This window comes from Balaenoptera physalus (assembly GCF_965194825.1).
Source record: "Balaenoptera physalus genome assembly, chromosome: 10".
Taxonomy (NCBI): Eukaryota; Metazoa; Chordata; class Mammalia; order Artiodactyla; family Balaenopteridae; genus Balaenoptera; species Balaenoptera physalus.
The window spans coordinates 103183161-103210075 of NC_138889.1; the positions used below are offsets into that span (position 1 = coordinate 103183161).

A 26915-nucleotide genomic window follows, 5' to 3' on the forward strand; every position below is an offset into this window, starting at 1 on the left:
ACCCACACCGGGGAGGACAGACTCAGGGGAGAGACTCATTGTGGGCCTTGGGTGTGAAATGAGGGCCATTTGGGTAGAAAATTCTGGAGGTTTGGGCTCTTGGTGGCTTGTCCTCTTGATCCAACACATCTTCTCCCCCAGGCGAAGGGCACAGTGGAGAAGGCCAGAGTGAAGCCCTCTAAAGCCTGAGTCGTGAGCAGAGGTCCTTCCTTCCCAGATCTGGAGGTGATACAAAATGGCCTGGTGGCATGCTGATTTATCCCACCCCTTTTTTCCTATTATAATATGTGGATGTCTAGAAGAAGCTACAATTGGGAGGAGGGAAGTGCTGCCTTGGGTGAAGGTTTTTTTATTTCCTCTTATGGAAAGGCTTTGTTCAGATTGCTGATTCTGGAATTAGGCCCAATATCATGCTGGTTGGACTGGTCTCTCTGTTTTCTTTTAGATCATTCCAGATCCTCAAAAGGGCACAACTACTAGCACAAATAACATAAATGTTTTACAGCGTTTATATTATGTAGGTGTTGGAAATACCAGGAGAATATATGAAGGGAAGTAGGATTTGGAATCATTTTTTAATTCCTCATTGATGTATCAAAGATGACATTTATGGAGCAAACTCTAGTCACATCTAGTTTTTAATTTAATATTAAGATCTTACACTTCAAAAGACATAGAGGATTTATAACGTTGGTGGTTAAAAAAAAAGCCTGTAACGTAAAACAGATGAAAATGAAATGGAAATCACTGAAGGAGAATTGGAGGCCTCCCTCCCTCCCTCCCTCATCAGTAGTCCTGAGGACCTCTGCTCCAGGTTTCTCAAAGTATGAGAAACCTCCACGAATCACCTGGGGCAATTGTTAAAAATGCAGATTCCTGGGCCTTGTCCCTCTGGTTTAGACTCTGGAAATGTACATTTTCTCAGAAGAACCTGCAGTGACTCAGATGTCCTCTAAAGCTTTCAGCTACAATTAGATCCCATTGGACTGGAGTGGAACTAAGACATCTATATTTTTAAATAACCCTCCTGATAATTTTGATAATTAACCTAAAGTCTGTGAGCCACTGAACTATGTGGTCCTCTAAAGTAATATTATCTGAGTCAGTGGTTCTCAAAGTGTGGTCCTGGGACCAGCACATCAGCATCACCTGGAACTTTCAGAAACACACATTCTTAGGCCCCATGGCAGCCCCGAATTAGAATCTGGGGCACAGCCTAGCAATCTGTGTTTTAACAAGCCCTGCAGGTGATTCTGATTCTGCTAAGGTTTGAAAACCACTGGCTTAAAAGATCTCCCTAAATGTCTTTCCCCAACGATTTAATAAACACACACTGACGCTCTGAACATCTTCCCCCAGGAAATTCAGAGGGCCTGGAGAAGTCACAGTTCTCAAAGATTTGCTGGTGGCATTTTCTTTGCATCCCTGATTTCGGTAATGGAGTGATCAGGAGAATGTCAAGTTTCAGGTGGTAGAAAGAAGTCTTTCTCTGAATATAAAAAATGCTGGCTTTTATAAAGAGTTTAATTTCGTTCTTTGTGCTTTCCATATTTTCCAGATAGTAAGCAATTTGGATCAGCAAAAACAAACCATATTCCTGGAAAATAAAATCAATCAGCACAAAGTGACTTGTAAATGCAGTCAGCTGGGTGTGGCATTGGCTATAAAATTATTCAAAACAGGCCAGGTGCTGCCAATTTCCTGTGTTTTTCCAGGGTCTTTGGTTGGGAGCTGACATCGTGAAGGCTTCTGTGGGGTTACGATCAACTTTACTTTTCTGCATAATTTTGGCTTCTTCTGAGCAAGAGTCAGGTACAAGAGCAACCCTCATGTTTTGCTGAAGGTGTAGAGGTTGCTGGGTCTTTTGTTCTGTGCTATTTTGAGTAGAAGTGACTTGCCATTTTATTTTCCTGACTTCTGTAGTGGTGTTGCTTCCTCTCTTTTGCCCTCTACCTCCCCACCCTCCCAAAGAAAGTGATTTCTCTAGTTTATCCTCATGCTTGGGAAAGAGCTATTTTTAAAAAAAATTTTAAATTAAATTAAATTAATTTATTTTTATACAGCAGGTTCTAATTAGTCATCAATTTTATACACATCAGTGTATACATGTCAATCCCAATCGCCCAATTCAGCTCACCACCAACCACACCCCCGCATCTTTCCCCCCTTGGTGTCCATACATTTGTTCTCTACATGTGTGTCTCAATTTCTGCCCTGCAAATCGGTTCATCTGTACCATTTTTCTAGGTTCCACATATATGTGTTAATATATGATATTTGTTTTTCTCTTTCTGACTTACTTCACTCTGTATGACAGTCTCTAGATCCATCCACGTCTCAACAAATGACCCAATTTCGTTCCTTTCTATGGCTGAGTAATATTCCATTGTATATATGTACCACATCTTTCTCCATTCGTCTGTCGATGGGCATGTAGGGTGCTTCCATGACCTGGCTATTGTAAATAGTGCTGCAATGAACATTGGGGTGCATGTGTCTTTTTGAATTATGGTTTTCTCTGGGTATATGCCCAGTAGTGGGATTGCTACATCATATGATAATTTTATTTTTAGTTTTTTAAGGAACCTCCATACTGTTCTCCATAGTGGCTGTATCAATTGACATTCCCACCAACAGTGCAAGAGGGTTCCCTTTTCTCCACACCCTCTCCAGCATTTGTTGTTTGTAGATTTTCTGATGATGCCCATTCTAACTGCTGTGAGGTGGTACCTCATTGTAGTTTTGGTTTGCATTTCTCTAATAATTAGTGATGTTGAGCAGCTTTTCATGTGCTTCTTGGCCATCTGTATGTCTTCTTTTTTTTTTTTTTTAAAGATTGTATACTTTATTTTTTATTTATTTATTTTTGGCTGCGTTGGGTCTTCATTGCTGCATGCGGGCTTCCTCTAGCTGCGTCGAGTGGGGGGCCACTCCTCGCTGCGTTGCGCAGGCTTCTCACTGCAGCGGCCTCTCCCGTTGCGAAGCATGGGTTCTAGGCACTCAGGCCTCAGCAGTTGTGGCATGTGGGCTCAGCAGCTGTGGCTTGCAGGCTCCAGATGCAGGCTCAGCATTTGCAGCACATGGGCCTAGCTGTTCCGCGGCATGTGGGATCCTCCCCCACAAGGGCTCGAACCCGTATCCCCTACATCGGCAGGTGGATTCCCAACCACTGTGCCATCAGGGAAGCCTGTATGTCTTCTTTGGAGAAATGTCTATTTAGGTCTTCTGCCCATTTTTGGATTGGGTTGTTTGTTTCTTTACTATTGAGCTGCATGAGCTGTTTATATATTTTGGAGATTAATCCTTTGTCTGTTGATTCCTTTGCAAATATTTTCTCCCATTCTGAGGGTTGTCTTTTCGTCTTGTTTATGGTTTCCTTTGCTGTGCAAAAGCTTTGAAGTTTCATTAGGTCCCATTTGTTTATTTATGTTTTTATTTCCATTACTCTAGAAGGTGGATCAAAAAAGATCTTGCTGTGATTTATGTCAAAGAGTGTTCTTCCTATGTTTTCCTCTAAGAGTTTTATAGTGTCTGGTCTTATGTTTAGGTGTCTAATCCATTTTGAGTTTATTTTTGTGTATGGTGTTAGGGAGTGTTCTAATTTCATTCTTTTACATGTAGCTGTCCAGTTTTCCCAGCACCACTTATTGAAGACACTGTCTTTTCTCCATTGTATATCCTTACCTCCTTTGTCATAGATTAGTTGACCATAGGTGCGTGGGTTTATCTCTGGGCTTTCTGTCTTGTTCCATTGATCTATGTTTCTCTTTTTGTGCCAGTACCATATTGTCTTGATTACTGTAGCTTTGTAGTATAGTCCGAAGTCACGGAGTTTGATTCCTCCAGCTCCGTTTTTTTCCCTCAAGACTGCTTTGGCTATTCGGGGTCTTTTGTGTCTCCATACAAATTTTAAGATTTTCTGTTCTAGTTCCATAAAAAATGCCATTGGTAATTTGATAGGGATGGCATTGAATCTGTAGATTGCTTTGGGTAGTATAGTCATTTTCACAATATTGATTCTTCCAATCCAAGAACATGGTATATCTCTCCATCTGTTGGTATCATCTTTAATTTCTTTCATCAGTGTCTTATGCTTTTCTGCATATGTCTTTTGTCTCCCTAGGTAAGTTTATTCCTAGGCATTTTATTCTTTGTGTTGCAATGGTAAATGGGAGTGTTTCCTTAATTTTACTTTCAGATTTTTCATCATTAGTGTATAGGAATGCAAGAGATTTCTGTGCATTAATTTTGTATCCTGCTACTTTACCAAATTCATTGATTAGCTCTAGTAGTTTTCTGGTGGCAACTTTAGGATTCTCTATGTATAGTATAGTATCATGTCATCTGCAAACAGTGAGAGTTTTACTTCTTCTTTTCTGATTTGGATTCCTTTTATTTCTTTTTCTTCTCTGATTGCGTGGCTAAGACTTCCAAAACTATGTTGAATAATAGTGGTGAGAGTGGACATCCTTGTCTTGTTCCTGATCTTAGAGGAAATGCTTTCAGTTTTTCACCATTGAGAATGATGTTTGCTATGTGTTTGTCGTATATGGCCTTTATTATGTTGAGGTAGGTTCTGTCTATGCCCACTTTCTGGAGAGTTTTTATCATAAATGGGTGTTGAATTTTGTCACAAGCTTTTTCTGCATCTATTGAGATGATCATATGGTTTTGCTTCTTCAGTTTGTTAATATGGTGTATCACATTGATTGATTTGCATATATTGAAGAATCCTTGCATCCCTGGGATAAATCCCACTTGATCATGGTGTATGATCCTTTTAATGTGTTGTTGGATTCTGTTTGCTACTATTTTGTTGAGGATTTTTGCATCTATATTCATCAGTGATATTGGTCTGTAATTTTCTTTTTTTGTAGTATCTTTATCTGCTTTTGGTATCAGGGTGATGGTGGCCTCATAGAATGAGTTTGGCAGTGTTCCTTCCTCTGCAGTTTTTTGGAAGAGTTTCAGAAGGATGGGTGTTAGCTCTTCTCTAACTGTTTGATAGAATTCACCTGTGAAGCCATCTGGTCCTGGACTTTTGTTTGTTGGAAGATTTTTAATCACAGTTTCAATTTCATTACTTGTGATTGGTCTGTTCATATTTTCTGTTTCTTCCTGGTTCAGTCTTGGAAGGTTACACCTTTCTAAGAATTTGTGGATTTCTTCCAGGTTGTCCATTTTATTGGCATAGAGTTGCTTGTAGTAGTCTCTTAGGATGCTTTGTATTTCTGCGGTGTCTGTTGTAACTTCTCCTTTTTCATTTCTAATTTTATTGATTTGAGTCCTCTCTCTCTTTTTCTTGATGAGTCTGGCTAATGGTTTATCAATTTTGTTTATCTTCTCAAAGAACCAGCTTTTAGTTTTATTGATCTTTGCTATTGTTTTCTTTGTTTCTATTTCATTTATTTCTGCTCTGATCTTTATGATTTCTTTCCTTCTGCTAACTTTGGGTTTTGTTTGTTCTTCTTTCTCTAGTTCCTTCAGGTGTTAGGTTAGATTGTTTATTTGAGAGTTTTCATGTGTCTTGAAGTAGGCTTGTATAGCTATAAACTTCCCTCTTAGAACTGCTTTTGCTGCATCCCATAGGTTTTGGATTGTCGTGTTTCATTGTCATTTGTCTCTAGGTATTTTTTGATTTCCTCTTTGATTTCTTTAGTGACCTCTTGGTTATTTAGTAACGTATTGTTTAGCCTCCATGTGTTTGTGTGTTTTATGTTTTTTTCCCCTGTAATTCATTTCTAATCTCATAGTGCTGTGGTCAGAAAAGATGCTTGATATGATTTCAATTTTCTTAAATGTACTGAGGCTTGATTTGTGACCCAAGATATGATCTATCCTGGAGAATGTTATTTGCGCACTTGAGAAGAAAGTGTAATCTGCTGTTTCTGAATAGAATGTCCTGTAAATATCAATTAAATACATCTGGTCTATTGTGTCATTTAAAGCTTCTGTTTCCTTATTTATTTTCATTTTGGGTGATCTGTCCATTGGTTTAAGTGAGGTTAAAGTCCTCCACTAATATTGTGTTACTGTCGATTTCCTCTTTTATAGCTGTTAACAGGTGCTTTATGTATTGAGGTGCTCCTATGTTGGGTGCATATATATTTATAATTGTTATATCTTCTTCTTGGATTGATCCCTTGATCATTATGTAGTGTCCTCCTTGTCTCTTGTAACATTCTTTATTTTAAAGACTATTTTATCTGATATGAGTATTGCTACTCCAGCTTTCTTTTGATTTCCATTTGCATGGAATATCTTTTTCCATCCCCTCACTCTCAGTCTGAATGTGTCCCTAGGTCTGAAGTGGGTCTCTTGTAGACAGCATATATATGGGTCTTGTTTTTGTATCCATTCAGCAAGCCTGTGTCTTTTGGTTGGAGCATTTAACCCATTCACGTTTAAGGTAATTATCGATATGAATGTTCCTATGACTATTTTCTTAATTGTTTTGGGCTTGTTTTTGTAGGTCCTTTTCTTCTCTTGTGTTTCCCACTTAGAGAAGTTCCTTTAGCATTTGTTGTAGAGCTGGTTTGCAGGTGCTGAATTCTCTTAGCTTTTGCTTGTCTGTAAAGCTTTTGATTTCTTCATCGAATCTGCATGAGATCCTTGCTGGGCAGAGTAATCTTGGTTGTAGGTTCTTCCCTTTCAGTGCTTTAAGTATATCATGCCACTCCCTTCTGGCTTGTAGAGTTTCTGCTTAGAAATCAGCGGTTAACCTTATGGGAGTTCCCTTATATGTTATTTGTCGTTTTTCCCTTGCTGCTTTCAATAATTTTTCTTTGTCTTTAATTTTTGCCAATTTGATTACTATGTGTCTCGGCATGTTTCTTCTTGGGTTTATCCTGTATGGGACTTGCTGCACTTCCTGGACTTGGGTGGCTATTTCCTTTCCCATGTTAGGGAAGTTTTCAACTATAATCTCTTCAAATATTTTCTCGGGTCCTTTCTCTCTCTCTTCTCCTTCTGCGACCCCTGTAATGCGAATGTTGTTGCCTTTAATGTTGTCCCAGAGGTCTCTTAGGCTGTTTTCATTTCTTTTCATCCTTTTTTCTTTATTCTGTTCCGCAGCAGTGAATTCCACCCTTCTGTCTTCCAGGTCACTTATCCGTTGTTCTGCTTCAGTTATTCCGCTATTGATTCCTTCTAGTGTAGTTTTCATTTCAGTTATTGTATTGTTCATCTCTGTTTGTTTGTTCTTTAATTCTTCTAGGTCTTTGTTCAACATTTCTTGCATCTTCCTGATCTTTGCCTCCATTCTTTTTCCGCGGTCCTGGATCACCTTCACTATCATTATTCTGAATTCTTTTTCTGGAAGGGTGCCTATCTCCACTTCATTTAGTTGTTTTTCTGGGGTTTTATCTCTTTCCTTCATCTGGTACATAGCCCTCTGTCTTTTCATCTTGTCTCTCTTTCTGTGAATGTGGTTTTTGTTCCACAGGCTGCAGGATTGTAGTTCTTCTTGCTTCTGCTGTCTGCCCTCTGGTGGATGTCAAGAGCTATTTTTTATTTTTCCTTTTAGATGTACGTATTTTCCACTGCGCAGCTCTCCACCCCATTCACCCTGCCTGGGGGAAAAGATTTCCATGCTTGAAGTTTCAGCTTTCTTTTCCATGTCCCATCCTGATCTACTCATTATCCAGCCCCCTATCTCTGGTCATCCCCTGTCCCCTTCTTTTTTTTTTTTTTTTAATTTTTATTTATTTATTTATTTATTATTTTTGGCTGTGTTGGGTCTTCGTTTCTGTGCGAGGGCTTCCTCTAGTTGCGGCAAGTGGGGGCCATTCCTCATCGCGGCACGTGGGCTTCTCACTGTCGCGGCCTCTCTTGTTGCGCAGCACAGGCTCCAGACGCGCAGGCTCAGTAGTTGTGGCTCACGGGCCCAGTTGCTCCGCGGCATGTGGGATCTTCCCAGACCAGGGCTCGAACCTGTGTCCCCTGCATTGGCAGGCAGATTCTCAACCACTGCGCCACCAGGGAAGCCCCCCTTCTTTTTATTTATTTATTTAGTTTAAAATTTTTTTATTATAGTTGATTTACAATGTTGTGTTAGTTTCAGGTGTACAGCAAAGTGAATCAGTTATACATATACATGTATCCACTCTTTTTTAGATTCTTTTCCCATATAGGTCATTACAGAGTATTGAGTAGTGTTCCTTGTGCTCTACAGCAGGTTCTTATTAGTTATCTAGTTTATATATAGTAGTGTGTGTATGTCAATCCCAATCTCCCAATTTATCCCCACCTCCACCTCCTTACCCCCTGGTAACCATAAATTTGTTTTCTACATCTGTAACTCTATTTGAGTGTTTGTGTGTTACTTCTAAATCGAGGCGTGGAAACAAAGATCTTCATTTTTCTCTCCTCATTTATTTTTCCTATGTCATAAAGTTATCTTTTAATATCTACTTAAAAATCTTTTACACTATTTTAAAGGTTACTTTCCATTTAATCAGTTATTATAAAATATTGGCTATATTCCCTGTGTTGTACAACACAATCTTGAGCTTACTTTACACCCAATAGTTTATACCTCCCACTCTCCCACCCCTATAATGCACCCACCGCCAGTAACCGCTAGTTTGTTCTCTATACCTGTGAGTCTGCTTCTTTTTGTTATATTCACTAGTTTGTTATATTTTTTAGATTTCACATATAAGTGATATCATACAGTATTTATCTTTCTCTGTCTGACTTATTTCACTTAGCATAATGTCCTCCAAGTCCATCCATGTTGCTGCAAATGGCAAAATTTCATTCTTTTTTATGGCTGAGTAGTATTCCATTGTATATATGTATATGTGTATACACACACACACACATGCATACCATGTCTATTGATGGACATTTATGTTGCTTCAATGTCTTGGCAATTGTAAATAATGCTGCTATGAACATTGGGGTCCATGTATCTTTTTGAGTTAGTGTTTTTTTTTTTTTAATCTTTTTTTTTTTTTTGGTAATATCTGTTGTTTTATTTGCAACCCACTTACTTTGTTCATGTGTCATACTCGTGGCTTACTTTACAGTCATTTTTTCTCACCTAAACTATATATCTCTTTCTTTATTAAAAAGTCACTAGATAAGTTTACTTTCTATGTAGTACTTTAAACATTTTGTTATTTCTAGTATTTCCTTATCATGAAAATATAGTGACGGATAGCTTTATTTGTAGGAATGCCTTTACATCTCTATCTAAAAACTTCCTTAGGATATATTCCTTGTAGTAGAAGTAATGGGGGCCCACAGCTGTGGATGATTCGATTTCACAGTCAGACTCACCAGAGGCCAATAGGCTTTAATGTAAGACTATCTTCATTTTGCTTTATAGAAGGATACAGGGCAGGAGACACAGCAGGTACAGATCTTCATTAATTGGCAGAACCATATATTGCTTGAATATATGGTTTCCTTTGTCCCTTCACCCACAAAAGGTGTGTTTGGCTGCTTTAGAGGAGAGCCAGAGGCTAACAGAGAAGCTGCTGTTTTCATGTCCCACCCATCATTTACACTGGCTTTGTCATGTAGACCCAAGGCCATCACACCAGCTTGAGGCTTCCCCAGTCTGGGGGCAGTCCCACACAGCAAGTGAAGCAGAGACAGCATCCCATGTTTAGCTTAAGTCTGTAGTTTTTAAGGAAATGGCACTGGGTGAAGGAGATGGAGGTTGTCTCCAGATAAGCCTGCAAGTCTGACCTGAGGTTAATTTTCACTCACAACTGTTATGGCTTTATCTGAACAATCACACTGCATCTGTCAAGGGTGTTCTAAGGGGTATATATACATATACATAGATAAATATATATATGTGTCTCTATATATATATTATAATAAGAAGCTCAGGTTTTCTTTCAGTGTCCTCTAGGACAAAAATTTCTATCTGAATCTTTCTTTTTTGGATTCTTTCAACAGTGTCCATAAGGTGTACTTCTTCTACATTCTGGGCTGTTGTTCCATTGACTCTACATGGTCAAGGCCGCCTCTTGCATTGTGATGAAGTATCTCTGGGAACTGGCTCTCCTGTCACCAGCATAACTGAGAAGGGGTATGAGTTTAATTATCTTGTCATTGAGTGTGGGATTCGGAAAAAGGTAAGAGCTGTGACCATTTCAAAATAACAAACTACCCCCCCCCCCCGCATCTTACCTTGCAGTGGCTGCTGTGCTTAGCTGGTGCAAGATGGGTGGAGTCAAGGTCAAAGCCAAAGGTGAAGAACCTGCTCATTTTTATGACACTTGAGTTTGATACTTTTAGAATAGAAAGACCAATGGGACCCAGGAATTGGCCTTGAAGAGCTCATGGCCCATTGGGGAGAATACATTGCAGTATATTTTATTATGACTTTTCAACCACTCGTACATCTTTGGTCCTTAGATCTCCTAAAGTCTAGAAACACTGAGAAGAAGGTATCATTCCCAGTTTTCATATTAAGTAACTGAGGCTAAAAAAGGCTAACAATTTACCCAAAGTCATGCAGCTGTCCAAAAGAGGAAGGACTGAAGCTTAGATATTGGTAAATTGAGATTTACATACTTCTTTGGAAGAAGGAGGCAATGGAAAGTTGTGGATCACAATGTATGTCAGAGATACAAAGCACTGGGGGATTCAGAAGGAAAGATCTGAGAATGTTTGATGAGAGGTGAATTTGCTAGTACTTTGACAATTTTTACATCTCTGTCCGTGAATGAGTTTGGTCTATAATTGCCCTTTCAAATATACTCCTTGGAGTTATTGGCTAAGATTGTAATTTTTTGATCCTTGGTGGTAAAACCTCCTATTTTTCATTTTTCTTTGTGGTTATACAGCTAGAGTGAAGTGAAGTCTAGGTGACTTGTCTAAGGTAATAGAACTAGGGAGCGGGAGAGCGGGAATGAACCTGGATTTTCTGACAGGAACTTTCAGGCAATTCAACATTGACCTTTGGTGGAGGAAGAAAAAGTGGACTTTGCACTTAACATGCAGTGGTTTTACAACATGAGCTAACAAAATATGTATGTAGAGAAACATTATGTGGAGAATAACTCAACTATCTATTGAGAGGTGTGTGGTTTGTGAGTGATATAAACAATTCCAGTTTCCTTCAATTTACTACTTTGCATCCACAAAACTTGCTAATTCAACTTCTTTTTTTTTTTTTTAAGTTTTAATTTTTATTTATTTATTTATTTATTTATGGCTATGTTGCGTCTTCGTTTCTGTGCGAGGGCTTTCTCTAGTTGTGGCAAGCGGGGGCCACTCTTCATCGCCGTGCGCGGGCCTCTCACTATCGTGGCCTCTCTTGTTGCGGAGCACAGGCTCCAGACGCGCAGGCTCAGTAGTTGTGGCTCACGGGCCTAGTTGCTCCGCGGCATGTGGGATCCTTCCAGACCAGGGCTCGAACCCGTGTCCCCTGCATTGGCAGGCAGATCCTCAACCACTGTGCCACCAGGGAAGCCCTCAACTTCTTTTTTTGAAGTACGCATATTTCTAATTTCTTTTGCCTTCATGTACCTTTCTCATATTTCAAAGCATGACTTATTATGGGCATGGGGAAAAAACAACAAAGGCTAAAAGATTGATAGCATGGCTTTACAAAGTTTATACAATTAAATAAGAGATACTAAAAGCGATGCAGAGATCAACTACGATGTTTTTATAGGGACAAAAAACTATGAAATGAAACAATCCATCAGAGCTATAGATTTCTTTAAAGGTTATTTTCTCAGGGCATGAAAACCATTTTTAAAGTTTTCAGTATTACAAGACCCTCTTGAAATTATACTTTCAAGGATAGATTTGTATGTGTGGAACAATTTGGTTTACGGTTTTGAAAATTCTCAAGTTCCAGGAGTGGGTGGAGGGGTGGGGGAGGGGGATTTTGGTTTAACACCTTACCAAGTCAGATTCTTTGAACAAGTTTTATGGTACAAAGGATCTCTTCCTTGGTGGCTTCATTTCTTTCTCAGGTTTACTTTTATTTATTATGAAGATTTTCCATCAAAGGGTAGCATCTAGAATTCCATTAGTTAGTATTAAAAAAAAAGCAGGGCTTTATCACTCGGTTTAACTACGCGTCATGGAGTAGGGAAGAAGAGTTTATTTAAAAAATTAAAAAGTGTACAATATAGTGGTTTTAGTATATTTACAAAGATGTGCAATCATTATCACTATGTAATTCCAGAATATTTTAATCACCCCCAAAAGTCACCTTGTATCCATTAGCAGTCACTCTACAGTCTCCTTTCCCCCAGCTCCTGGAAACCACTAATCTAATTTCTCTTTCTATAAATTAGCATATTCTCAACATTGCATATAAATGGAATCATGTAATATGTAGCCTTCTGTGACTGAATTCTTTCACTTAGCATGTTTTCAAAGTTTATTCATATTGTAGTATATATCAATACTCAGTTCCTTTTCATTGCTGAATAATAGTTCATTGTATGGATATACCACACTTGGGTTGTTTCCACTTTTTGGCTATTATGAATAGTGCTGCTATGCACATTTGTGCACAAGTTTTGAATTATCTTGGGTAAATATGTAGAAGTTAAATTGTGGGGTCATGTGGTAACGCTAAATTTTTGAGGAACTGCCAGACTTTCGCAAAGTGACTGTCGCATTTTACATGCAGTGTATGAGGGTCCAATTTTTCCACATCCTTACCAATATTTGCTATTTTCTGTCTTTTGGATTCTGGTAACCTTAGGGGGTGTGAAATGGTATTATTGTAGTTTTGATTTGCATTTCCCTGGTGACTAATGATATTGTGTATCTTTTAATGTACTTATAGGATGAATTTCTTTCTTTTTAAAAATTTTTATTGAGGTATAATTGACATATAACATTACATTAGTTTCAGGTGTACAACATAATGATTCAATATGTATATATATATTACAAAATGATCACCATGATAAGTCTAGTTAATATGCATCACCACATGTAGCTTCAAAATTTCATTTTCTTGTGATGAGAACTTTCAAGATATACTTAAAAGTATACTGAAAATATGCAATTCAGTATTATTAATTAGAGTCACTATGTTGTACATTACATCTCCATCACTTATTGATTTTGTAACTGGAAGTTTGTACCTTTTGACCCTCTTCACCCATTTTGCCCACCCCCAATCCCTGCCTCTGGTAATCACCAATCTGACCAGTCTGTTCTCCGTATGAGCTTGGGTTTTTTTGTTTGTTTTTGCTTTTTAAGTATATTATATATACTTTCCATATATAAGTGAGATCATGCAGTATTTGTCTCTCTCTGTCTGACTTATCTCACTTAGCATAATGCCCTCAAGGTCCATCCATGTTGTGAATGGTGAGATTTTATTTTTTATGCTGGAATAATATTCCATTTTTGTGTGTGTGTGTGTGTATGTGTGTGTATATATTTTCTTTATCCGTTCATTCATCAGTAGACACTTAGGTTGTTTCCATGTCTTGGCTATTGTAAACAATGCTTCAGTGAACATGGTGGGGTGCAGAAATTTTTTTGAATTGGTGTTTTCATTTTCTTCATATAAGTACCCAGAAGTGGAATTTCTGGATCATATGGTAATTCTATTTTTAATTTTTTTTGAGGAACTTCCATACTGATTTCCATAGTAGTTGCACCAATTTACATTCCCACCAACAGTGCACAATTGTTCCCTTTTCTTCATGTCCTCACTGACACTTGTTATTTCTTGCCTTTTTGATAATAGCCATTTTAACAGGTGTGAGATGATATCTCATTGTGGTTTTGATTTGCATTTCCCTGATGATTGAGCATTTTTTCATGTACTTGGTGGCCATCTGCATGTTGTCTTTGGAAAAATGTCTATTCAGATCTTCTGCCTGTTTTTAAAAATTGGATTTTTTTTAATTGAATTGTATGAGTTCTTTACATATTTTGGATATTAACCTCTAATCAGATATATGATTTACAAATACTTTCTCCCATTCAGTAGGTTGCCTTTTAATTTTATTGATGACTTCCTTTGCTGTGCAGAAGTTTTTTAGTTTGATGTAGTTCACTTGTTTATTCTTACTTTTATTTTTGTTGCCTTTGCTTTTGGAGTCAGATCCAAAACAAAACAAAAAAATATTGCCAAGACCAGTGTCAAGAAACATATTGCCTATGTTTTCTTCTAGAAGTTTTATGGTTTCAGATCTTACATTCAAGTCTTTGATCCATTTTGGGTTAATTTTTATATATGGTGTAAGATAGTGGTCCAGGTTCATTTTTTGCATATGGCTTTCCAGTTTTCCCAACACTATTTATTGAAGAGACTGTACTTTCCCTAATGTGTATTCTTGGCTTGTCATAAATTAATTGACTATATATGTAATGGTTTACTTCTGGGCTCTCCCTATTGTTTTCCATTTGTCTATGTGTCACTTTTCTAGTATTTTATTAAGGAATTTCATATCTACATTCATACAGTATATTGGTCTGTAGTTCTTTTTGTGATGTCTGGTTTTGGTATCAGGGTAATACTGGCTTCATAGAATGAGTTGAGCAGTTTTGTCCTCTTCTATTTCTTGGGAGAGTTTGTGAAGCATTGGTATTAATTCTTTAAATGTTTGGTAGAATTCACCAGTGAAGCCATGTAGGCTTGGATTTTTCTTTGTGCGTAGTGTTTAATTATTAATTCAATCTGCTTACTTGATCTAGGTCTATTCAAATTGAACATATTTTGAGTTAAGTCAAATTAAGACCAGGATTTCAGGAAAACTTCCAGAGAGCTCAAATAATGACAATTCTCTGGGGATGGGATTTTAGGGAGCCCCAGACTGTTCTGTGTTCTTTGGGTTCTGCTAGGCTGTTGGTTTTCATGGCTACTATGGAGCTGGGGAGATAGGAATTGGCATAGAACAAGTTAGAATGTCACAAAGCTCATTGTTCTTACTGAGATTCCACCGTTAGTCTTGAATACATGCTCCTTGGATGGTTGCAAGCCTTAGGTTAATTTCTAGAATTGTGAGAAAGTTAAATTTGACAGTTTCTGCCAGGTTTTTTTTGTCTTTTATTTTTTAGAAAAGTGAATTTTTGTTTTTGTTTTTTGATTTTAATTGAAATATAGTTGATTTACAATGTTGTTAGTTTCTGATGTACAGCAAAGTGATTCTGTTTTATATATGTATATATATATTCTTTTCAGATTCTTTTCCATTGTAGTTATTACAAGATATTGAATCTGGTTCCCTGTACTATACAGCTGGACCTTGTTGTTTTTCCATTTTGCATATAGTAGTTTGGGTCTGCTAATCCCAAACTCCTAATTTATCCATTACCCCACCTTTTCCCCCTCTGGAAACCATAAGTTTGTTTTGTATGTCTGTGGGTCTATTTATGTTTTGTAAATAAGTTCATCTGTATCATTTTGTAAACTCCACATGTTAAGTGATATCGTATGATATTTGTCTTTCTCTGTCTGACTTACTTCACTTAGTATGATAATCCCTAGGTCTATCCATGTTGCTGTAAATGGCAATGTTTCATTCTTTTTTATGGCTGAGTAATATTCTATCGTGTGTATATACCCCATCTTCCTTATCCATTCATCTGTTGATGGACATTTAGTTTGCTTCCACGTCTTGGTTACTGTAAACAGTACTGCTATGAACATTGGGGTGCATGTATCTTTTTGAATTAGAGTTTTCTCTGGACATAAGCCTAGGAGTGGGAATCCTGGATGATATGGTAACTCTATTTTTAGTTTTTAAAGGAACCTCCATACTGTTCTCCATAGTGGCTGCACCAATTTACATTCCCACCAACAGTGTAGGGAGGGTTCCCTTTTGGAGAAGTGAATTTTTGGTGATCTTTATTCTGCTATACTGGAACTTACTATTGAATACATTTTTAATTAATAAGAGAAATAAGGAGCACATAGTATCCATTTTCCATACTTTATATACAATTGATAGAATTTTGACTGAAATAACACATTTAATAGCAACACATGTTACTGAATGTTATATGTCTATTAAATGTCCTTGGAAATATTTTATTTACATGAGAATATTTATTGTATAAATTAACAGGTTGAAAAATGGTAATCCAGTACGACAATTTAAAAATGAGTAATAGCAAAAGTATACACCTAAATGTGTTTACAGAGGTTGTCCCTGTGTTAGGATTATGGAAATTTTTATTTTGCCATAACACAGTGTTTTTGAATGTCTCCCCATTGAACTGTAGTCAGAAGACACAAAACTCCAATTATGGCTTTAAATACAAGTGCTTCTCTGTAATCTTTCTAGCACTGTGGTAATGTTTGAAAGCCAAATCTCCAGAGTAAAATTATTAAGTAGAAGCTGTAGCCTTTGTTTCTAGCCTGGCCATTCATCATTTCAATTTCACAATTTCAGTCTCCAGAAACGCTAACTGGTGGCACCGATGGTCCAGAGCCTGAGCTGGCATTTTCTTAGTGGTCTTTGTGGAAACAGTCTCTTCAGAATCCATGGGAAGAGACTTTAGTGTAAAGATCTTACATCTTGAATTGATCTGTTTCTTGTTCAAATTTCATGAAAACTCCTGTGTGAGATGGTATATTTCAATTAAAAAAGTCTTTTTTATCCCATTAGGTTTTCTCCAGGGGAGTGATTTTTTATTCAGTGCTCTATTGCAACATAATGCACAAAGGAGTCACTGGAAAAATTCCTTTAAGGTGTATTGTTTTCAGGGGAGTGTCACGGGCCAGCTGGTTCTCATTTTACTTTCTATGAACTACTTGTTAAAAGTAAAATGTTTATAGCACAGGGAGATCAGCTCAGTGCTTTGTGACCACCTAGAGGGGTGGGGTAGGGAGGGTGGGAGGGAGATGCAAGAGGGAGGAGATATGGGGATATATGTATATGTATAGCTGATTCACTTTGTTATAAAGCAGAAACTAACACACCGCTGTAAAGCAATTATACTCCAATAAAGATGTTAAAAAATAATAATAATCCAGATTTAGAGGTAAAAAAAAAAAATGTTTAGAGAGTGAAACTCAGTGCAGTTTGAATCCTAGAATGATTGGTGGGCGCAGTTCCTCAGTCCAGGGAAATACTTACCCATGTCATTTGTTCATTGCAGATGCTCTGCCCAGATCCCCTTGGATTGTCGTCACCATTTCTGTGTGCCCCTCCCCTTGATTCTGTGCAGTTTGGCCTTTACTGACCCCAGCTGGGCCTGGGAGTTTACAAAATTTCCTCTGCCCCTATTAATGAAAGCCTGGCTCTGTTGACTGATTCAAAGACAAACTGTGAGGCAGGATTTGACTTTAAAGCTTTCTTGCAGGTTCTGCTGAGGCTAGGACTTTGACCGAAATAGCACACTTTTGTTATCTTTATCTTCCTTGTCTGTTTCCCTCTTTGCTTTATTGGGAGCTCTTCTATGATAAATCCCCTGTATATAAATCTCTTTGTCAGATTCTGCTTTGGGGGAACACTACAAAGACAGTAAAATGGGTTAATACAGCTCAAAGGTTGATACGCTCAAGATCATGTAGTTAGGAGATGGCAAGTCAGGACCTAAACACACCATCTCATATAGCTGCCTCTAAAGATCTGGAGATGCTTGGAAAAATAGGAATGGTAGACAAAGCACTCATTGTCCACTCTTTAAGGCCAAACATTTAGAAGAAATTAAATCCTGACTTCAGTTTATAATTCTTTTTTTTTTAGAGCTCCTGACTTATTTATTTATTTATTTACTTTATATTTTTGGCTGTGTTGGGTCTTCGTTTCTATGCGAGGGCTTTCTCTAGTTGTGGCAAGCGGGGGCCACTCTTCATCATGGTGTGCGGGCCTCTCACTGTTGCAGCCTCTCTTGTTGTGGGGCACAGGCTCCAGATGTGCAGGCTCAGTAGTTTTGGCTCATGGGCCCAGCTGCTCCACGGCATGTGGGATCTTCCCAGACCAGGGCTTGAACCCGTGTCCCCTGCATTGGCAGGCAGATTCTCAACCACTGTGCCACCAGGGAAGCCCCTATAATTCTTTATTCTATACAAGACCTAATGTTTTCCAATTTTGGTAATTTAGATAAATCCTGTACACCCGAATGCACATAATTGGATTGAAAAAGGTTTTTTTTTTCTAAAAGGGAATTCGAGTGCTTGTTTAATATAGATACCATGACCCTATGGCTTTTGGGAAAATGTCCTAAACTTTTTTTTTATATTTTAAGGATCAATGAAATAACCCTTTTACTGTTCTAGTATTTTATGAGTGGAAAATTTAAAAGATCTAGGACTCTTACTTTATGCTAGTGAGAGCTGTCTTTGGATAACTTCTTCATAAGGCTATCAGAGCTAACATTCTCTATATTGGGGAATAGATTATTCAATAGTGGGTCATTGGGAGGCAGAGGGGGAAGTCTAAATGTTATTCCCACTCCCCCTCCCCCAAAATCAACATTGTCACAAATGTCAAAATTTCAAAATTTCATTCTTCTTTATGGCTAATATTCCATTGTATATATATATACCACATCTTCTTTATCCATTCATCTGTTGATGGGTGAACTCTGCAAAATAAAACAAACATAAAACAGACTCACAAGGGCTTCTCTGGTGGCGCAGTGGTTGAGAATCTGCCTGCCAATGCAGGGGACCTGCATTGGGGAGCCTGTGCGCCGCAACAAGAGAGGCCACGATAGTGAGAGGCCTGCGCGATGAAGAGTGGCCCCCGCTTGCCGCAACTAGAGAAAGCCCTCGCATAGAAACGAAGACCCAACACAACCAAAAATAAATAAATAAATAAAATTAAAATGCAGTGGCTGTGCAGACAAGTGACTAAAAGTGTTAAAACAAAACAAAACAAAACAAAACAAAAACAGACTCACGAAGACAGAGAACAAACTAGTGGTAACCAAAGGGGAGGGAGTGGGAGGAGGGGCAACATAGGTGAAGGGGATTAAGAGGTACAAACTACAAGGTATAATATAATTTACAAGGATGTAATGTGCAGCACAGGGAAATAGTCAATATTTCGTAACAACTTTTTATGGAGTATAATCTAGAAAAATATGCAATTTTTAATAGATTGTACACCTGAAACTAATATAATATTGTAAGTCAACTACACGTCAATAAAATTTTTAAAAAATCAAGTAGGGGCAGCATGGTGGTGGTCTTGAATCGATGACTATTAAAGTAGGGTGGACAGCAATGAGTCCAGCCAAAGTGAGACTCAATGGTTTATTTATTTATTTATTTTTTAATTAATTTATTTATTTATATTTGGCTGTGTTGGGTCTTCGTTTCTGTGCGAGGGCTTTCTCTAGTTGCGGCAAGCGGGGGCCACTCTTCATCGCGGTGCGCGGGCCTCTCACTATCGTGGCCTCTCTTGTTGCGGAGCACAGGCTCCAGATGTGCAGGCTCAGTAGTTGTGGCTCACGGGCCCAGTTGCTCCGCGGCATGTGGGATCTTCCCAGACCAGGGCTCGAACCCGTGTGCCCTGAATTGGCAGGCAGATTCTCAACCGCTGCGCCACCAGGGAAGCCCCACCAATGGTTTATTTTTAAATTTAACCTGACATGCAGATTTTCTCTTCTTTAAAACTTGTAGCTGATCGTTTTTGGATACCACTCCAAGCACTATCAACAACAATCTTACAAAGTTCAAAAATGATATTCCCTCTGCCAGTTCTTGCTCTTCCTGGAACTTAACCAGCCCTTGCCCGTTTGCATCGCCTTGGATTCCATACTTCCAACACTCCTCGGTGAAGATCCTTAGAACAGGCAGCAGGTGCTGGGCTTGATATAAGGAAAGAAACAGCCCAAAGCTCTGCTAATTAGTGTTTTTGTTTTGGTTTTTTTTAAAATGGTGTCTACGTGATGTCTTACATTAATTACAATCATGTTTGGAAAAAAATGCTATTTACACGTGTTTATATATGTTCTGGTCTTATTGATAAATCTTCCCTCACCCCAGTTATCACATCAGATTCATTAAATCTCCAGTCTGGTTTAAACATAATCTGATAAGCAAACCATTTACTTTTAATAGCTTTTACTGGGATAAAACTTGTCAAGGGTCTCAATCTCCTCAACCATTCCCTCTGACGACTGGCACAGAGTAGATGCTCAATATTCAGTGGTCAGAGTGTTAGTCAATGTGTCTTCTGTACCGAGTGTGTCAGCAACTACACTGCAGCTGTTTATTAACTCCCTGTCTTTTTATTCTGCTGGTAAAGCCATCCCATCACTCACTTCCACTTAAAATGCCTCATTCTTTAGTTCATGAGAGTCCAAATGTAGCTCTGTTCTAGATTATTCTGTGGCAATCTTGATAACTCTGTTACGATAGCATTCTTTAATTTTAAAACCAATCATTATAGATTTTGGAACTTTTCTGTGCCACGTCCTGAGAGGTCATCTAGAGGTTAGGGTTCAGGTAGTGCCTAATGCTTTATGTTTTTGTTTTTGAATTAATTAATTAATTTATTTATTTTTGGCTGTGTTGGGTCTTCGTTTCTGTGCGAGGGCTTTCTCTAGTTGCGGCGAGCGGGGGCCACTCTTCATTGCGGTGCGCGGGCCTCTCACTATCGCGGCCTCTCTTGTTGCGGAGCACAGGCTCCAGACGCGCAGGCTCAGTAGTTGTGGCTCACGGGCCCAGTTGCTCCGCGGCATGTGGGATCTTCCCAGACCAGGGCTCGAACCCGTGTCTCCTGCATTAGCAGACAGATTCTCAACCACTGAGCCACCAGGGAAGCCCTGCTTTATGTTTTTAAAAAGTGTTTCTTATAAACAAGTGGCAATGTAGCTGTTGCATATTCTCTTATGATAAGATATATATAAATATATAATCTTTATGGAGAGATGATTTTACAAATAAAACATGCTGTGTCTTTGTGGCTATACTTCTTGATGTCCGAATAATAACCTCAAAATAGGGCCTAAGCTGGGAGGTTGGTGTGGAAGGGTCATTGTCACCCACACAGCTGTTAGTAGCATTCAATAAACCACTCACAGAGGTACTGGTAGTTTGGTAACGCATTCAGATTCTTTTAGTTTGACTTCTTATGGTGAGTGAAGATGAAGTTGGAAAAGATAGAGTTGATAAAGGACTTTCAGAAAGGTGAGTGAGTGGTTCCACCTGTCACTTAATTAAGCACAACTTCCCACCAGGAACCCTCCTCAATATTAGCTATTGTATTACTGTGCTCCTCTTGAACCAATCTTGAGCTTTGAACCCTTATCTCAGAGTCTGATCCTATGCAGATTACATGCCACTTACTAGCTGTGTGGCTCAGGGCAGGTTATTTAATTCCTCCATGTATCACTTGATCATCTGTATAATTGGAGGAAAATAATATCTACCTCCTAGGACTGTTTTAATGACTAAATGAATGAATTTATGGAAAACTTTGAGAACAACCTCTGTTCAAACTTTAAGTCCTATGGAGCAGATACAATGAATAAGCCATAGGTCTGTCAGTTTAATACTATTAGAGATGAGTTGCAGAATATTTTTAGCATGACCTCACTTGTAAAGCTTTAAAAATATGCAAATGCGCTATATTTGTAAAACGAACGCTATCTATATATACGCATTTAGTAAAAGTGTAAAACCATGCATGGGAATGATGGTTACTATCTCAGGAGAGGGAAGGAGAATTACGTTAAGTAGGGGCACATGGTGGGGGGGATCTCCATTGTAATGTTTTATTTCTAAAATATATCTGAAACAAACACAAAAATGTTAAAATCTGTTACAGCTGAGCGGTGGGCATATAAATGTTATATCCTTTAATTTTCCGGTTGTTTGCAAAGTTCTTTTCTTTTTCTTATAAATTACACCTTGAATATAAAGCCCGAATAACACTGGCTTGTATGTCTGCACTTTTACAAGGTGTTCTTTATCAAGTTCACTTTCCAAATCAGAGAACAAAGCCTAAGAGGTGGAATCGCCATGTTCACTTTGCTAGCAAGAAGCAAAGCCAGATCTGAATGGTGTCTTTTATACTCTAATCTTCCACAGATGTTATTAATATTGGTAGATGCAGGCAGTAGTGTTCTACTGTCTAGCAGTTTTCTGAATTGTGGACACATATTTTCAATTCAGTAGAAACATAATAATCCTTTACTGTTGGTAGCTTAAGTCCTTTAAGAAAGGTTTAGTAGCCATGGTGGAAATGAACACCATTGGGTCAACAAGGAGACAGAATACAAAGCTTGACTACACTGCAGGCCTATTGGGAACAGCTGTAGTAAGAATATTTCTTTACCTTTCTCCAAGATCAGTAGGATGAGGTTAATTTTCATTCTTGGATTCTAGGAACAAGGTAAATTGATAATTTTTTTTTCTAATGAGTTTTGGATTTCTTATTTGACATTACTTTCAGTTGATCTGAAGCTAATTAAGAATTCACTTTGGAGGGTGGGATTCCACCAAGCTTATTTCCATAGCAGGCTAGGATGGTCCTCTAGGTTTGAATCCCCTTCAGCTTGCCTGTCTAGGTGGATAAAAGCCTTCAAGTCTGTTGTAGCTGCCCCCCTCAGTGCCCCAGAGGGAGATAATTGCATTTTAACAAAATATTTTTGGAGGATTCACCTTAAATCTGAAATAATGACTTCGAGTACGTAATCAAAGAACCCCATCAGTTAAGACAAAGCTTTGTGGTATCCCTAAATTGATCCCACAAAGCCCCCTATAAGTCACTTGACCTATGTAGGACAAACTCTCAGGAATTTCAGAGATCCCCCAGGTCCACGAACATGGAAAAGAGCTGTTTAATTGTATGAGACCTACATACACTTTTGAGTACCAGAGCTCTCATAAAAATGTTCCTTTCAGGAGGCTGAGTGATCATGCTGTAAAAGTTTTCCTTTGGTGGATAACTCTTTGCACCTGAGCACAGGCACAGGCCTAAAATCTTGCGAGGCTTCCTAAACCTTCACCTTCTGTTTCCTGAACAGTCCTTGCTGGCAGTCTTCATTATCAAGATGAAGGCCTCTATGTGATTAAGAGAGCTGCTTTTCCTTAGTCCCTTGATTTTTACTAGGTCTGGGCTGTTGCCAAATAGGTGAGAAATATTGGGTTGATGGTGATTTAATTGAATGATTGCCAGTGACGGGCCTTCAGCGTGGTGGCTTTGACAGGAGTATTTGCTCCCAATAACAAAGGCCAATGGGAAACTTTATGCCCTTTGACCAACATCTCTTTGTTAGATGACGAAGGCATCTCCTTTCTGCCTTAGTCCCTGGTAACCACCATTATACTTTCTCCTATGAGTTTAATTACTTAGGTTATTTAGATTCTTCATATAAGTGGGGTCATGTATTTTTTGTTCTTCTGTGTCTGGCTTCTTCCACTTAGCATAATGTACTCCAGGTTCATCCATGTAGTTGCAAATGACAGGATTTCCTTATTTTTAAAAGATGAATAATATCACATTATATGTAAATATCATATTTTCTTTATCCATTCATCCATTGATGGACATTTAGGTTGCTTCCATATCTTGGCTATTGTGGATACTTCCTCAGTGAACATGAGAGGACAGATATCTCTTTGAGATCCTGTTTTCATTTCCTTTAGATATATACCCAGAATGGGATTGCTGGATCCTATGTCAGTTCTATTTTAATTTTTTGAAGACTCTTCCTACTGTTTTCCATAGTGACTGCACCAATTTACATTCCCCCCAACAGTGCACAAGGGTTCCTTTTTCTCCACATTCTTGCCATCACTTGTTATATTTCATTTATGATAATAGCCACTCTAACGGATGTGAGGTGATATCTTACTGTGGTTTTGCATTTCCCTGATTAGTGATATTGAGCACTTTTCCATATATGTGTTGGTTATTTGTATGTCTTCTTTTGAGAAATATCTATTCAAGTCCTTTGGCCATTTTAAAATCAGGTTATTTATTTATTTATGCTATTTTGGACATTAACCCTTTATCAGATATGTGGTTTGCAAATATTTTCTCCCATTCCATAGGTTGCCTTTTCACTTTGTTGATGGTTTCCTTTGCTGTGCAGAAGCTTTTTAGTGTGATGTGATCCCATTTGTCTATTTTTGCTTTTGTTACTTGTGCTTTCAGTGTCATATCCAAGAAATCATTGCCAAGGCCAATGTCAAGAAGATTTTCTCTATGTTTTCTTCCAGGAGTTTTCCAGTTTCAGGTCTTATATTTAAGTCGTTAATGCATTTTGAGTTGATTTTTGTGAATGGTGTACCATAGGGGTCCAATTTTATTCTCTTGCATGTGGATATCCGGTTATCCCAATGCTATATAAGTCCTAGAGATCTACTGTACACCATAGTGCCTGTGGTTAACAATACTGTATGTTTAAAATTTTGCTAAGAGGATAGATCTTAGGTTAAGTGTTCTTATCCCATGCATAAAAATAAGAGAATGGGAGGAAAAAATATGTGTAAAGGTGTTTTTTTAAATACTACTAATAGAGAGGGATAATATGTAGTCTTATATTTTAAAAAATATTTAATTTTTTAAAAGCAGTTTTAGGTTCACAGCAAAATTGAGAGGAAGGGACAGGAATTTCCCATATACCCCTGCCCCCCCCACCCCCGCCCAGGCACAGCCTCCCATTGTCAACATCCCGCACCAGAGTAGCACCTCTGTTGCAGTTGATGTGTCAACGTAGATTCATCATACGCACCCGAAGTCTGTAGTTTACCTTAATGTTCACTCTTGTACATTTATGGGTTTGGACATGCGTCCACCATTAAAGTATTACACAGAATAATTTCATTGCCCTTAAAAACCTCTGTGCTCTGCCTATTCATCCATTCTGACTCACCGTAAAAGCTCCAGTCTTAATTATGGCCCAGGAAGCACTCTGCAGTCTGGTTTTATTATATTCCAGGGAAGAGGGCTAGGGAGTGCCAGCACTCAGCTCCTACCAGGCTACCCCATCCTCCCCACTCTACTTCATTTATTTATTTTTAAAAATAAATTTATTTATTTATTTATTTTTGGCTGTGTTGGGTCTTCGTTTCTGTGCGAGGGCTTTCTCTAGTTGTAGCAAGTGGGGGCCACTCTTCATCGCGGTGCGCGGGCCTCTCACTATCGCGGCCTCTCTTGTTGCGGAGCACAGGCTCCAGACGCGCAGGCTCAGTAGCTGTGGCTCACGGGCCTAGTTGCTCCGCGGCATGTGGGATCTTCCCAGACCAGGGCTCGAACCCGTGTTCCCTGCATTAGCAGGCAGACTCCCAACCACTGCGCCACCAGGGAAGCCCTCTACTTTATTTTTTAAAAATTTATTTTATTGAAGTACTTACAATGTTGTGTTAGTTTCTGCTGCACAGCAAAGTGATTCAGTTATACATATGTGTACTTTTTCATATTCTTTTCCATTATGGCTTATTCCAGTATATTGAATATAGTTCCCTATGCTATGCAATAGGACCTTGTTGTTTATCCATCCTGTATATAATGGTTTGCATCTGCTAATCCCAAACTCCCAGTCCAACCCTCCCCTGCTCCCCTCTCCCTTGGCAACCTCACATCTGTTCTCTATGTCTGCCCTCACTCTGTTTTAGCTGTTTGACCTCCTTATCATTCGTTGAATAGGCCAGGCATGCTCCTGCCTTAGGACCTTGACACCTTGATGATCTGCCTGGAATTCTCACTGCCCCCTATTCTTCTATGGCTGGCTCACCTGACAACTTCAGGTCTCTGCTTAAATGTTACTTTCTCAGTGAGGCCTTTTGTTTTTGTGCTGTGAAGTTTTATTTATTTATTTATAAATTTTTGTTGACATATAGTTGATTTACAATGTTGTGTTAGTTTCTGGTGTACAGTAAAGTGATTCAGTTATACAGTGAGGCCTTCCTTGACTGAGAAAATTATTTTAAATTTTATCCTATGTACAGCTCTAAACCTTTTATAGTGTTTATCACCATCTAATATGATACATATTTTACTTATTTATTTCATATTCTCTGTATCCTTTCATTATAGTATCAGCTCCAGGAGATTCCTTCCCCCACTTCTGTGTCTCCAGTGCCTAGAACAGAACCTGGCATATAACATATTTCACTCATTCTAACAAGCACATTTTTTTTTCATATAATAAGACGTCTGAATTTTAGAGGCTTTATAATCAATGACATTCCAGTTGGCTGGCGGACAGGTGTGCTGTAGCTGCGATCACTTGCACATGAAGAATTTGATCTGAAATTTTCTGTTGACACCTCCTGGTAAGATCAGAGAGGGTCAGCATGAAAACTTGAGAAATTGGGGTCACCCATGGACAGGCAATTCTGGAGATAAGAGTGGAGCATTCTTTTAAGAGATATTGCATTATCCATGCTTGTGATGGCTCAAAGCATGATAATTATGTGAGAAAACAGGGACTGATGATTCTGAGCCAGGAAGCGATTTGGAAGACGCAGACTCATGATGAAAATATTTTAGGATTTACTTTCACCAGCTACTTTGTTTACATTTGCTTTTGTGTGTAGCATGTGAGTGATATGATTAAAAATGTCCACAGAGCTCTTTTAATTTGCATAGAATGATTCTAAGATTAAGTAACGAAATGTGTCAGATTAATTGGTAGCTTCTTTAATCTTAGTGGTCCATAAAATAATGGTGTATGTAAAGTTGGAAGAATCTTAGATTCAAGGAAACAGCTGGAACAGATGGTCAAAGATTTGTTAAATGAGTGAATGGAAGTTCACCCTGACTTTTTTTCTTCTCCAAAAGGCCCTCATGGCTCCTTCTAAACCTATGAAACAGTGCCATCTGCAGGGAAGGCAGCTTATGATGTCTGGTTTGGTTGTGAAGTCCCTAGAGAAGTCAGTATTTGTTTTTCTTCCCTGTGAGGTAGGAGATAGATGGGCCCCTGGGCTGGACAGCGGGTGTTTGTCAAGTGGAGCAAAATTGAAGCTTTGTTCTCACCCAGACACTCCAAGGACAAAGGTAGTGGCAGAAGCTGAGCTCTGCTGGAATAAAGAGATAAGATGACCACTCATG

General features: G+C 38.6%; 1 protein-coding gene across 1 annotated transcript; it reads left to right on the forward strand.

Moving 5' to 3' along the window:
• Positions 1–9905: 9905 nt before the first annotated feature.
• Positions 9906–22045, forward strand: OOSP3 (oocyte secreted protein family member 3; the record flags this gene model as incomplete). Its single annotated transcript, XM_082476793.1, has 4 exons — positions 9906–10118; positions 16563–16664; positions 19533–19715; positions 20073–22045. Coding segments are annotated over 4 exons (657 nt in total), but the record flags the coding sequence as incomplete, so codon positions are not given.
• Between the last annotated feature and the right edge of the window lie 4870 nt (positions 22046–26915).